Source organism: Pezoporus flaviventris, unplaced genomic scaffold (genome assembly GCF_033815535.1).
Source record: "Pezoporus flaviventris isolate CSIRO_AGI_PZ_B2104156 unplaced genomic scaffold, CSIRO_AGI_Pfla_v1 ptg000158l, whole genome shotgun sequence".
Taxonomy (NCBI): domain Eukaryota; kingdom Metazoa; phylum Chordata; class Aves; order Psittaciformes; family Psittacidae; genus Pezoporus; species Pezoporus flaviventris.
Genome location: NW_026892706.1, coordinates 838,294 through 851,598, shown reverse-complemented (window position 1 = coordinate 851,598; position 13,305 = coordinate 838,294). Strand labels below are relative to the sequence as shown.

General features: G+C 53.0%; 1 protein-coding gene across 1 annotated transcript; it reads left to right on the top strand.

The window, feature by feature from the left end:
- Positions 1-2,391: 2,391 nt before the first annotated feature.
- Positions 2,392-10,091, top strand: NOTUM (notum, palmitoleoyl-protein carboxylesterase). Its single transcript, XM_061479877.1, has 11 exons — positions 2,392-2,717; positions 2,947-2,999; positions 3,098-3,193; positions 4,200-4,260; positions 5,099-5,157; positions 6,572-6,674; positions 7,354-7,545; positions 7,840-7,940; positions 8,040-8,187; positions 8,794-8,841; positions 8,932-10,091. The coding sequence occupies exons 1-11, from the start codon at positions 2,407-2,409 to the stop codon at positions 9,236-9,238; spliced, it is 1,479 nt and encodes a 492-aa protein (XP_061335861.1). The 5' UTR covers positions 2,392-2,406; the 3' UTR covers positions 9,239-10,091.
- The last annotated feature ends 3,214 nt before the right edge of the window (positions 10,092-13,305 follow it).

Sequence of the window (13,305 nt, the reverse complement as noted above, 5' to 3'; positions counted from 1 at the left end):
CTGGAGCAGGAGTCCAATTCCTCCACAGCTTTCTCTGAGCTTCCTTCCATACCAAGCCCAAACCATTCAGTGTAGGGTGTTTCTTTTAAAAGAAGTTAGCAAACCTCTCCTTCTGAAGAACGAAATTCTTTGAAACCTGTGTGCACGTGGATGTTCTCTCAAGTTCAGCATGTCAAACTGTACTGGATTTAAATATCTAGAAGAGAGCAGTCTGTCATGCCATAACCTCACAAGCTGTATAATCTTTGCACTCTTTGTAACAGCCCCCTGCTCCTTTTTGAGAGGTAACACAAAAATGGTAAGAGTGCTCTGAAAGAAATCCTCCTGTTACTGGCACCAGAAGAGGTAAGGCCAAGACAGACACAATTTAAATGTCTTTTCTTCAACTCTTTGGACAAAGGCCCAAAGATCTGCAACTTTAACTTTGCCCTATGGTTTTTCAGTGGTGAAGCACACTCAGTTGCCCCTACACAAAACAGCTGGTACAATGTGTTACAAGGTTCAGTAACTGCAGACCCCCCCAGTCCATCCTGTTTTCTTGCTGCAACAAGCGAAATACAAGGTTCTGGAGTTGTTTATACCACCTGTTCCATGATCCTGAAGTTCTTTTGGGGACTTAGTGGTTCATCTGGTCAGACTTTTTGCAAACTAACCAGTTTCCAGCTACACCTCTGCTCAGGCAGCCAGGCATGGTCTCTAACTGGCAATAACTAGAGCTAGTGATGGATTGCTCGTATCTGCCAGCCAGTGAGGAAGGGATGTTTAGGCCAGTGTAGAAAAAGATAACAATGATACAGACTTGTGCTGGGACTAAAACTCTATTGAGTAGATGTAATGTGTGTGTGGAGGAGTGTGTTCAGTTCAGTGGCTTTTCCTGGCTTAAAGATACTATTGGTACTATCAGCACTTAAATAAAAGAAAACATTTGGAGGTAAAACTCTGCCCGAGGACAGAGCTAAGATCAAGATTAAGTGAGAGTAACTGAAAGATTAAGAACAACCTAACATGGCAAGCAACTTGCAAACCTCTGTGCTCTATATGTAGGAAATTTAGAGCTAAGGATACACTTAATAAAGTCCAAAGGTAAAAAGTACACTTGCAGCAGCTGGTCAGCCTTAACTCCTGCTCTGCAAAATCTCTCCACTTACTGTTTTAAAATGATACTATTTTCACCTTTTCTAGTCCCAGATAGATTGCATTTCCCGGTGAAGACAGCCGGGCTCCTGCTCTTCTCTGGAGGGCTGTTGAGCGGGTGAGCTGCGCGTCCTGGTATCTAAACGAAGATGGAATTATTCAGGGTGGAGCGTTTTATCTGTTTTTCCTCGGTTTTTAACACCGAGGCCTGTGACACAGACATAACTTCCCTGACATGCCAGTTCTCACAGGTGACACCCTGGAAGCTGGCACTTAACGTGGCTTTTTCTGCGGGGTTCTTCTTGCAACCACCTGGAATGTGCTAGCCCGGGAGTAAACAGGGAGAGCTGCTGGGGGGAAATCCCCGAGGGTGGCTGAGCCCCCGCGGCGCGGTCCCTGGCCAGGGGCTGCAGCCAAGGGGAGGACCCGCCGCCCGCGCGGAGGCTGCCCCCGCGACGGGAAACGCTCCCGGCCTCCCCCAAACGCGGCCGGTAGCGTCCCGCCGCCGCCCCCGTCACCTGCGGGCTTCCGGCTCCCCGCCGCGCCTTGCGGGCCGGAGCTAACCCCGCACCGACGGCGGAGGGCAGCTGGGGGGGGGGCACCTCCGCCCACGAGGAGCCGGGGAGGAGCCGCCGTCGGGGCTGCCAGAGGGGGGCATCGGGGGGGCGGCGCGGGCCAGGGGCGCTGCCGCGGGGGCTGCCACGTGCGGGTCCTCGCGCCCGCACGGCCCGACCCCCCTCCCCGGCCCCCGAGAGGCCGCCGCGCGCCTCCGCCGCCCTGCGGGCGAGGCTGGCGGGCGCCACCGGCCGCGGCCGCGGTCCCGGCGCCGGCAAGGGCGGCGATGGCGGCGCCGGAGGCGGGGGGCTTGGGGTGCGCCCCGACGGAGCGGGCCGCCGTGCCGGTGCGGCGCGGCTCAGACCCCCCACTCCCTCCGCCTCGCTCCGAGGGGGCGGAGGGCAGGGCAGGGCGGGGGCTGGCCGGCTGCTGCCCCACGCGGCGCCCGGGCTGGCGGCGCCCCCGGCGCGCTCCCCGCGCACTCCGTGCCCCTCTGTCATGCTCGCCGCCTGGGAGCGGGTGGCGGGCTCCTGCGCCGGCAGCCGCGCCGCTAAGCCCGCGCCTGCGGCGCTGTCCTCGCTGCCCTCGCCGCCCGCCGCCGACCCCCGACCCCGCGGGCGGCGCGGCGGGGCGCGGCGGAGCGCGGGCGGCGCTGCCCGCCGCCGGGGGCTGGCTGCTGCTGCCGCCGCGGCGAGCGGCGGGTGGCGGCGGGCGGCGATGGGCACGGCGGCCGTGCACCTCCTGCTGCTCCTGGGGCTGCTGAACGCCGGGCCCGGCGGCGAGGGCAGGAAGGGCTGGCGGCGGAGGGGCCCGGCGGCCCGCGAGCGCGGCGAGGCGGTGGCGGCGGCGGCTGAGAGCTTCCCGCTGGACTTCACGGCCGTGGAGGGCAACATGGACAGCTTCATGGCGCAGGTCAAGAGCCTGGCGCAGTCGCTGTACCCCTGCTCAGCCCAGGCGCTGCCGCACGACCTCCGCCTGCACCTCCTGCACAACGCCTCGGTCACCTGCAACGACGGCAGCCCGGCCGGGTGAGTCCCCGCGCGCCGCCGCCGCCCGCCGCGGCTGCCCGCGCCGCGCGCCCCGACCCCGCCGCTCCCCGCCCGGCCCCGAGGGCTGTGGCGCCACCTTGCGGCGGCGCGCGGCGCGGCGGCGACAGGTGCAGCAGCGCTCCCGGGAGGCGGCGGCGCTGGTCGGGGAGGGCGCGCGCTCCGCCCCGGCCCCCGGTAACGGCGCCGCCGCCGCTGTGTCTGTCCGCAGCTACTACCTCAAGGAGTCCAAGGGCAGCCGGCGGTGGCTGCTGTTCCTGGAAGGTGAGCGACGGTGACCGCTGCCCTCCGTGCCCTGGCGCGGGGCCGCTGTGCCTCGGCAATTCCGGCCCCGGGCGGCTGACCCCTCTCTCCCCTGACAGGAGGGTGGTACTGCTTCAACCGGGAGAACTGCGACACCCGCTATGACACCATGCGGAGGCTCATGAGCTCCCGGGAGTGGCCCGCGACCCGTGTGGGTGAGTCTGCCCGGGGAGGCAGTGCCCGAGGAACGGCACCGACCGGGACGGCCGCGCGCGGGTCGGCATCGCCCAGCGCCCCCAGGCACCCCCGGCATCCGTGCGGGCACGCGTGTCGCTGCGCCGTGGCTGCTGCCGCCCCGTGCCACGGCTCGGACAGGCTCTCGTGCCACACAGGTGCTGCTGCACGGCTGCCCACGCGTGCTCGGCGCGACGTTAAACACGGGCACGTCCTCCCAGACCTGATGGCATCTTCAGAGCCGGGTTCGGTTTTCTGGGTTTTGCAGCGACTTCGTGTTCCTCTCACTCCTATCGGAGGAGCTCGGGCCTCACTCGGTTTGTCAGGACACAGGCACTTTCTCCCGCGCATGTTTCCTGCTGGGGGACCAGGCTTGTGAGTGTGGGAAGGAATTGGGTCTACCATACGGGTTTCACCTGCAGCTGCCTGGTTCCACCTTTCCCCGTTTACAGCTGTGTAAACTCACATAACCGGCTGCAGGCATTCTCTGAAAGTGAATGTTTGGTGCATGTGTAAAGTATTTGTAGCATCTTCCATTATCAGATGTAGGGAGGAATTAGCACCCTGATGCCCATGCTCCTGACCAACAGGCTCCTGAGGCAGCAACGAAATGCTGAGCACTGAAATCATGAGCTGCTCTCTTCATCCTCGCTGTATATGAACACCAAAACCTCTCCCATCACACGGATCTGTACTTGCATGTACTGGCATTCACCTGCTATGATTTGGGTTTGGGGAAAGGGCTAAATCTTAGGTGTGTGTCACTGGTTCTTTTCTGTGCTACAAGTGGCCTCTAGACCAGCTTCATACCCAGCGTGAATCAGATTCTGAAAGTCACGTCTGCCTAAGGGCAGGTTCAGAAACACCCCTCTCACTGCCCTTAACAATGTTTCGGCCTGGATGTTTGCTTTCTGTATGTTCAGAGGTGCTGCATGAAGTCACAGCCTGTCAGCAGTGCCTTTCTTTTCTCTTTGTGCCCATCTGCAGGAACCGGGATACTGTCGTCACAGCCGGAAGAGAATCCTCACTGGTGGAACGCCAACATGGTGTAAGGAGAGACAACGGAGGGCAACAGGGGGATACTTAAACAGCATCTCCTGCCTTCTAGGCTGGCAAGAATGCTACAAAGACAGATTAAGACCAACACTTGCGGGAGGAAATTGCATGTTTCCTCATTTGTTTCAGTCCAGCTCCCTAACAACCAGCGCTGGCAAAGGCTGGAGAGACTTCAGTCCAGGCTCCTTGGAGTTGTAGGGTGATCTAATGAAGAAAAACTGGGGCTAGCTTAGAGAGCCTTCTCAAATAGCTGAAGTGCCAAATACTGCTGTGAGTGGTGGGCTGAGGGCTCGAAGGGAGAAATGAGAAAGACACTAGTTTAAATACGCATCTCTTTAAGGGAGCAAGAGCAGAGGAGGGGGCTCTTATCTGGCATTCTGCAAGCTGGAGACAAAAAAGGGAAGATAAATTAATTCCTGCAAAAACCTCCAGTGGTTGCAGTCAGCATTTACACTGCTTTGAGAAGGTCTTCTCATTTTTTGTGTGAGAAACTGACACACAGAGTTTCCCCGTGGCAGGCCATCCATCGTATCAGTGGGACAGCTAAGAGCAAAGTCTTGGTCATTGTTCTGTCCACTGAGCTCAGTGCTTCAATTAGGTTGATAAAAGACATGTTATTTGTTGATTGAACTCAGTAAAACTACCAGTGTTCAGGAGAAAAGACAGCTCCGACTGTCACTTGGTGTGCCAGAAGGTAAGGTGTCTGACGGGGAGAGAAACTTCCCTTTTTTCCTCACCAGGGCTTAATTTTCTGCCAGTCACCTGCCCCTGTCCTCCCCCCTCCCAGGATGTCGAAGGAACATCAGTGCTCACACAACTCTCTCTTGCAGATTCATCCCTTACTGCTCAAGTGATGTTTGGAGTGGTGCCTCTTCCAAGTCTGAGAAAAGTGAGTGTTACTGATGGGCTGTTGCTGCCCCAGACGTCACACATTAAAGGATATTGCCAGACTTCTGTGAAGTTACATGAATGAATAACAGGCTTTTTCTTGCTGAAGGGCAGGAAAGGATATCAAGCCACTTCCAGATAAAACATCCTGATCTCTTTAGCTTGGGCTGTTTTGACATAGTTCAGAGCTGCTTTCAGAGATGTTGCATCGATGCAGTTTGTGAGGATTAGAGGAATAGAATTCCTTTTAGATGAATCTCCAGGTTCCAGCACACAGCAAAATAAATGGTGTAGCTGAGGAACCATGGTGCGTCGCATGCAACTTTGGCTTTGCTGACCTGAGAGGCAAGTGCAGTAAATTTAGTTTCAGACTTGTAGCAGGAGGATATTTGGCCTTTGAAAGGAGCTGTCCTGTGTCAGGCCGTGTGCAGGTTGCTTTGGGGAACAGGAACAGTTCATTTTAATACATGCAGTGCCATCGGCTGTCATTCTGATGATGATGGAACTCAGAGTCTGCTTAAAGGAGTCTTTCTGAATTAAGCTGGGCTTCCTGCAGGTGGATTGTGCTACCTCAAGTATTTCTCTGTGTTTCCCAACTGAAGCAGGATTGGTGTCTGGGTGCAGGGATGCCTATAAAACCACCAGGGGTTTAGCTATCCTCTTGTTTGTTCATGGAGAGTTTTCTTTGGCCAGGATGAAATTAAGGTTACACAGCACTGTTGATGCTGTGAGCAAAAGGATTTGGCCCAAGCTGCGCCGTGCTGTGGCACTGAAAAGGCAGAAGGTTAACACTTCTCTTTGAGCTGGTCTGTGAGTTCTGGCCTTAAATCAGACACTGTCACTCCATGTCTGTGGTCACTAATGCTTGCACTGGGAAGCTGACTGCTGGTGAATACCATGCATACACATTTCGTCACCATAAGGGAGCTTTTTGCTCCACTGGTTCTTTTAGCTGTCCCTGTGAAGCAGCTGCTCTCCAGCAGAGAGGGTTGCCTCTTGGAGGTGCAGCCCATGTAGGTGTAACCTTTGTGAAACACAGCTTGACTGGAGTGGCTTTATGAACTGGGGAGAAAGGGAGGCAGGATGTTGGAACTGAGATTCCAGGTGGTAGGAGGGTGTCTGTGTTCCTTGTGTACAGAGGAAGGCACCCAGCACCTGCCTTCTTGTTCTCTGCATGTACCGATTCCTGCATGCTGCTGTTGGAGGGTGTGCTCGTGCTGCTCTGTAGGCTCTTCTCTTTCAGAGAAGCAGGGGGGGAGTATCCTTCGTTAGATGTACCTGAGATGGGTGGAGAAAATGGGCCTGGTTTTAGGTTGATAACCTCTTCATAAGGTTGCTAAGCATTCATGGGGAGGAAGCAAAAGTCTTAACCTGAGCAAGAAACAGTTCTGTTGACACTGAGCTATCTCTTCCAGATGAATATGCCTTCATGGGAGCACTGATCATTCAGGAGGTTATAAAGGAGCTGGTGGGAAAAGGCCTTGGCACTGCCAAAGTGTTGCTGCTAGCAGGGAGCAGGTAGGTACCTACATTTCCTGTGGTGAAGAGAGGAGATTTCCACAGCAGAAGGCTGTTAGGGGGCAGGTCTCAGCAACAAACCCCGTATCTCTTCTGTTTTCTTCTTTATATGGTAAAACCAGGGATATAGAATATCAAGGTGAAAGATTTGCAGGAGGGAGGGAATGTTTTGTTCTTCCCTGCATCAAGTGTGCTGGCTCCTGTTGGCCCACACCATGAGATGTGTGCCGCTGGGGAATGGACTTCGCACATGTGAATGGAGCCATCAGACTTGCCTGACTGGGTGCTCTGAACCATGCTGTGCTGCACAGAGCTATGGACTGCTCAGCATATGCTACATGGGTGGAATATAGAAATTTGCGAAGGGTGAATTTGTCTCACTTCAGATTCTTTCAGTTTTTGAGCAGCCAAACCTGACTGATACAAAGCACATAAATCCCCCAGAAGAATGAATAAGAACAGATCTGGTTTCTGAGGTATCACAACTGTTACTCAGCACTGGCTTTATTTCTAAGTGGTTTGAAAAACAAAGGAATAATTTGGTGACTACCAAGTTTGCGGTGCCTTGCTGTGTAGACAGATGAAGTTGTCCATAGGGTGTCACTGCTGTGAGAGGGTATATGTGCTAAGCTGTAGCTGTGTGCGCTTCATGACTGCAGTGTTAATGTTGCTGTTGCAGTGCTGGAGGGACAGGAGTGCTCCTGAATGTGGATCGAGTGGCAGAGCAGCTGGAGGAGATGGGTTATCCAGGAATTCAGGTTCGAGGCTTGGCAGACTCTGGATGGTTCCTGGATAATAAACAGTATCGCAGAACAGACTGTATTGATACTATCACATGTGCTCCAACAGAAGCCATCAGAAGAGGCATAAGGTACAATCAGATGCTCTAAAGGGCTTTTGTAAGAGGTTAGGGCATGGAGAAGATTACCTCCTCCTCTATCTTCCTCCATTTTGATACTTAAAGAGTATTTATCATCTACATTGGTATTTTTTCAATGATTTTATTGGAGAAGACAATAACTTAAAATCTAGACGTGCAAAAGATTGTGTGCAATTGTGGATGCTCTAAAATGTGACTGATGGGACAGTATAGCCAAGATAGAATGGAAAGGCTATTGTTAAGATTGCACTATGGCTTTCATTCTGTTACTGCTTTGTCTTTTAGGTATTGGAATGGGATTGTTCCTGAACGCTGCAAGCTACAGTTTAAAGAGGGAGAGGAATGGAATTGCTTTTTTGGATATAAGATTTACCCTACTCTTCGATGTAAGTATGAGAGGAGAGATATCAAATGGATTCCAGGGTTTCCTCTGTATCTGCAGCTAACTTAGAGCAATCCCTTTTCCAAATCTTTTGTCTTCCCAGGTCCAGTCTTCGTTGTCCAATGGCTCTTTGATGAGGCCCAGCTTACTGTAGACAATGTTCACCTCACTGGCCAGCCTGTTCAGGAGGGGCAGTGGCTCTACATCCAGAATCTGGGTAGGGAGCTAAGAAACACCTTGAAGGATGTGACGTAAGTATTCCATTGAGGAAAATCTGGCACATTTCTTTCTAAGAGACATTTTTATCCAGCATTCTAGCAGCATTTCTCACATCTCTGCAGAGTTGAGTGTTGTGAATTTGGTGGCTTTCAGTTCATCTACAGCAATGATCTTGCCTTTTATTTCTGGGTCAGTGCGAAGTAACTTCGAGCTTCACAGCTGTCAGCTGCCCTTTGTTATCAATAGGAACATGTTTTTTTCTTTCCTGCCTCCAAGGCAAGGTCAGACTCCTTGCCACCACGCAGCCATTTACCTCGCAGGGATGTTTTGAAAATCATAAAACATCCAAAGAGTTGATGAGACAAGAGAGGAGGAACTGTTAATGTGCCTTACTTGCTTCACATGAGAGCAGGCACTCAGGAGTCCTGTTGCAGATGTACACTGTTAGGCAGGAAGCAGTCCCTTTTCTTCTGGATACTTTCCAGTCCAGACAGGGTTTATATCACAGTCATGGCTGTTCCTAAAACTCTTGCCAGGGGCAGCAAAAAATCTGCCTTCTCCTGAGTCCGGAAGGTTCTCTTTAGTAGGAGTGAGTTTGTCCTTCCAAGACCTAATCCATGTTTCCTTTCTTCCCTCAGTGCTAGCTTTGCTCCTGCCTGTTTGTCTCATGAGATCATTACACGCAAGTGAGTGCTTTTGCAGATCCCATGAGTGGGCAGCTGGGGGGATGTGCTTGTTCCCACAGCCTGATGCGGGCTCTGCCGTTGTCGTTTCAGTCACTGGACGGACATCCAGGTGAAGGGGACGTCGCTCCCCCGTGCCCTGCACTGCTGGGATCGGAGCCTACACGAGAGCAACAAGAATGGAAAGGCCCCTCTGAAAGGCTGCCCAATTCATCTGATCGACAGCTGTCCATGGCCTCACTGCAACCCCTCGTGTCCCACCATCAGGGACCAGTTCACAGGGCAGGAGATGAATGTGATCCAGTTCCTCATGCACATGGGTTTTGATGTTCAGAAGATGGCACAGCAGCAGGGCCTGGAGCCCAGTAAACTCCTGGGGATGCTCAGCAGTGGTAACTAGGAAGGGCTCTGCAGAGGGGCGGAGATTAGATCAGGAGGAGACTCTGAGCCCTTCTCCCACACTTCCTAATTTTCCCTATGCTCATGCAGGCAGCCGCACGCTCACACCCATGCATGCTCAGACTTGTACACACCAGTACCAGTGCTCCCACACTCTTGCACACTTAGGATGTGTCCAGCAAAAAAAAAAAAAAAGGCAATTTCTTGCTTACACCATTTGACCAGAACGTGTTACCTCCAAACTCCAGGGCTCAGCTTCGCCCATTCACATCCTTTTCCTGTGTTACACAAGGCAATCTGATACAGGGAGTAGCAAAGCCATAAATAGCAGCAATGAGAATCTTCCCCAGGTCTAGGACTTCTTCCCTTGCCATGAATTTTACATCATAGACTTGATACAAGTGGTGAACAAAGCAAGCACTGGATTTCTTGTGTCCAACTAGGAGTGAAGGAACGATAACCTGACTGCCTGGAGGTCAGCATCTCACGGTGCATCATCACGTACAAGCCCAGGACACGTGCTAGGGATGGACACTCTTGTACTCAATTTACTTTCATATTATTTTATAAAATGACTTTTTTATTACTTTTTTTAAACTAAGCAAGAAATATAAATGATATTGTTTTGTAACATATTTTTTTTAAATAACGAAGAAACCTCTTGCTACTTGGGCAATGTGGACATATTTATTTTAATATGTAAAACGCTATTTATAAGGGCTGACCAGAGAACCGTACATACGTCTTTGTAAAGTTGTATATGCTGCTCGTTTGGATGGGTCACTTGTACGTGGGAGAGGGCTGAGGGTGGTGTTGGTCTTCTGTATTAATTAGACTTCTGTGTTCCCCTTGCAGTATGCTTTGTCATTGTTTCTCCTATGAAGAGGTTGTAATATGGGGTCTAAGTACAGAGATTTTCACCCAGCATCTGATGTTTGCATACTTGCACAGCACTTTCAGCTTGACTCTGATTTGGCAGGTATTCCAGAGCATTGCATTTGAAGATGCAGGGACATTTGGTTTTGCAGCAAAGGCCTCTGTTCTACTGAGAGCCATGTCTGATGAGCCCGTCTGGCCTGTCTTAAAATGGGGAGCATTTGGAACATAAAAGGCAGAGAACACAAGGCAAGCACCAACATATTTCTATTATTTTAGTCATTTGTGAACACACCCACCTCAGAACACAGAGAATCCCCTTTGATGGTAATGGGAGGAGAACAAGGGAGGGATCAGGAATGTGTGTTGGGGCTGGAAAGAGGAGAGACCATTCCTCAGGGGAAAAGCACACGGGCAGAAGCAAGAAAGCAGAAAAGCTCCGTCCTGCAGCACGCTGCAGCTGGTACAGACAAACCTGCGCAAGCAGCACTGGTTGCATCCCTTCTGCAGGAGTTCTTGACACCAATGTGGTGTTGGCTGCACCCGTGTGTGGCTGCAGGAAACCGGGGCCCAGTTTTACAAGGCACGTCACGCACTGCCGAGATGGGTCCTGCCAGGTTGCAGGGCTGAAAGGGTGTCCTGAACCTGGACAAAGGGGCGGTGCTGTTTGTGAGGTCCCTTGGCTCAGGCGAGTGAACCCCAAAAGGAACAAAACTGCAGCCATTCAGGTACTTCTCATGGACTCCAGCAAACCCTTGGGCAGCACCGCATGGGCGATCGCCCGTCCTCCTGAGCAAGGGGGGTTACGACACATCAGGTAAAAGTAGCTAAAGAGAAATGGTGCTCCCAGCTGAACTGAAACCCAGGGAAGCTGCCAGGACGGACATGTGGGAAGTGGGATTCCTCTGAGAGCTGGAGCCACACAGAGCCAAGTGCCGGTGCTTGAGCACCGGCCAGGATTTCAGCTGGCACAGGTTTGTCAGTTGGGAGCACCAAGAGAAGCTGCTGTGAGCACCAGTTGTTTGCAGGATGATGCACCCCCAAATACAGCGCCTGCCCTGCGCTGCGTCCAGTGATGTATTCCTGCTAGGGAACAGTAAAGTAGCAATACTGGTGCTGCAGCTGGGAATGCTTTCTGCAGAGCCAGTCACCTGTGTACCCAAGAGTTCATTTCTAAAAGGCAAAGACTTTTTGGAGAAGGATTTTTCCTTGCAAGCGCAGCTCCTCTGTGGTACGGGACATTCCACAGCACAGATGGTAACAACTGCTGCTAGAATGAAGGATTAACATCACAGAGAGTCGGGAAGGACAAGACCTGAGGGTGAAAGCCCATTCACCTGGAGCTCCTGGGCTCCCTCGCTGCATTTCCTGCTTGTTGTGATGTTAATTGTGCAGCTTCCACCCCAAATGAATGCAGGTTTTCTACGTTTAGCACCAGAGGTCTTTTAAGGAAGATGGGAGGGGTTTTCATGGAAGAGACGCTGAGGTTACAGGGTGGGGAGCAGGCTGAGGGGAGGCACGTTTTACCTTCACATTCACAAAATCTGTGCTGTTCTCACACAAGTCTTTCTGTAAAGTTATCCCTGGCCTGCGTGCGAGCTGCTGGAGCGCCGCAGTCACTGCTTTTCACCACGAGCAATCCCGGAACCTGTGTCTGTCTCCATTTGTCTCTTAAACCGCAGCTGGATCACAAGTGATGCTGCAAAGCAGCGATTCCAGCTTAAATAGCTCCTGTCCAACCCCCCGGTCCTGGCTGCTCTGTCAATGCCACTGCTGTGCGGGACCAACCGTGTGCACCTGCAGCACGAGTCAGACCCGTGGCGACTCCCGGTTCAAAGCAACCTCTGCCAGGCTCAGGTTTCCTGTTCTGCTTGTAAATCCGAGGCCAGTGCCCTGTGCCGGCAAGGCCGAGCAAGAGCCAGGGAGGAGGGTGGGAACAAGCAGCTGGACACCGGACGTGCGGCATCACCTCCCAGGCCCCTTCTGCCCAAGCCGAGACTGGCGCTGCTGCAGTCACGGTCCGTGGGGTGGTGCTGAGCGCAGGCACCCTCCCCGGGGAGCTGGCAGCTTCCAGCTCTCTGAGTCCCAGGCACAGCTCGGTGAAGGGTCCTGGGAGAAGAGGGAGCGTCCTTCCCGCAGGCAAAGCCAGGCTGCCCCAGAACTGCAGCGAAGGGCACGAATTAGAGCAGAGCCTCTTTTGTCAGCTCCTCTTTACAGTATCTAGCACTGCGTGTGGCGATGTCACATCGTCACGTTAACATACAAGCATGGAAGACATTAAGCCATTATTACCAAGCACAAGGGTCAATTATAATTCCCAGCCAGGAAGTTAGAGCTGGAAGCAGCTCAGCTGGTGAGCATCTCGAATCATTCAGAACGGGTTTAAGGCTCTGGGCCTGGCCTGGCCATCCTGATCTCCCCACCAGTGCAGAGCTCTGGGGATGACCCCGCTTCCCCCCTGGGACCAGCACAGGGGGAGCCAGGCTGCAGGTGTGGAGTCAGTGACGCTGCCACCAGGCAAGTGAGGAATTTTGTACTGTGCTGTGGTTTTCATTTTCCCCATTTGGAGACTGCATCAGGAATTTTCTTTGGAGCTTTCAGAGTTAGAATTAAGAGGCTTTTGGGTAAAGACCAAGTCTGGGGAAATGTGTACCAAAATCAGCTGCCTGGGAATGCTTTGATGCATGAGGAGGGAGGGTTTGACACTGTGCATTGAAACCTGAGCTCCAAACCTGAGCTCACAACATCAAAGCAAGTCTATTGTTTTGGCTTGGGTTTTTTGTTTGGTTGTTTTGTTGGTTGTTTATAACTGTCTTTAGTTCTGGCACTCAGAGATACAGGAAGAACTGGTTCCCACGTAAGTAAAACAGACAGGGAAGTGCTTGAGGAGCCCGTGAGGATAGGTGCTCAGAACCTCCTCAGCACCATGCCCTTGCTAATGCTCAGAGCACAGCAGTGCCTTTCACAGCAGGTAAACCTATCAATGCTCCAGATCAAATGGACCAAAGTGAGTCAGCTTTTATTGTAGCTTCTGGCTGAAATCCTTTCACAGGGCTTGTGGTGCTGCCGGGCTCGAGTCCCCGCTCAGGGGCTGCAGCACCGAGCTCCTGCTTCTGCAGGATCACGTCCCCCTTCCCCAGGGAGCCTCCACGGTGCGGAGCAGCTGCGGAACAGCGGCGTTCTGGTGACCCC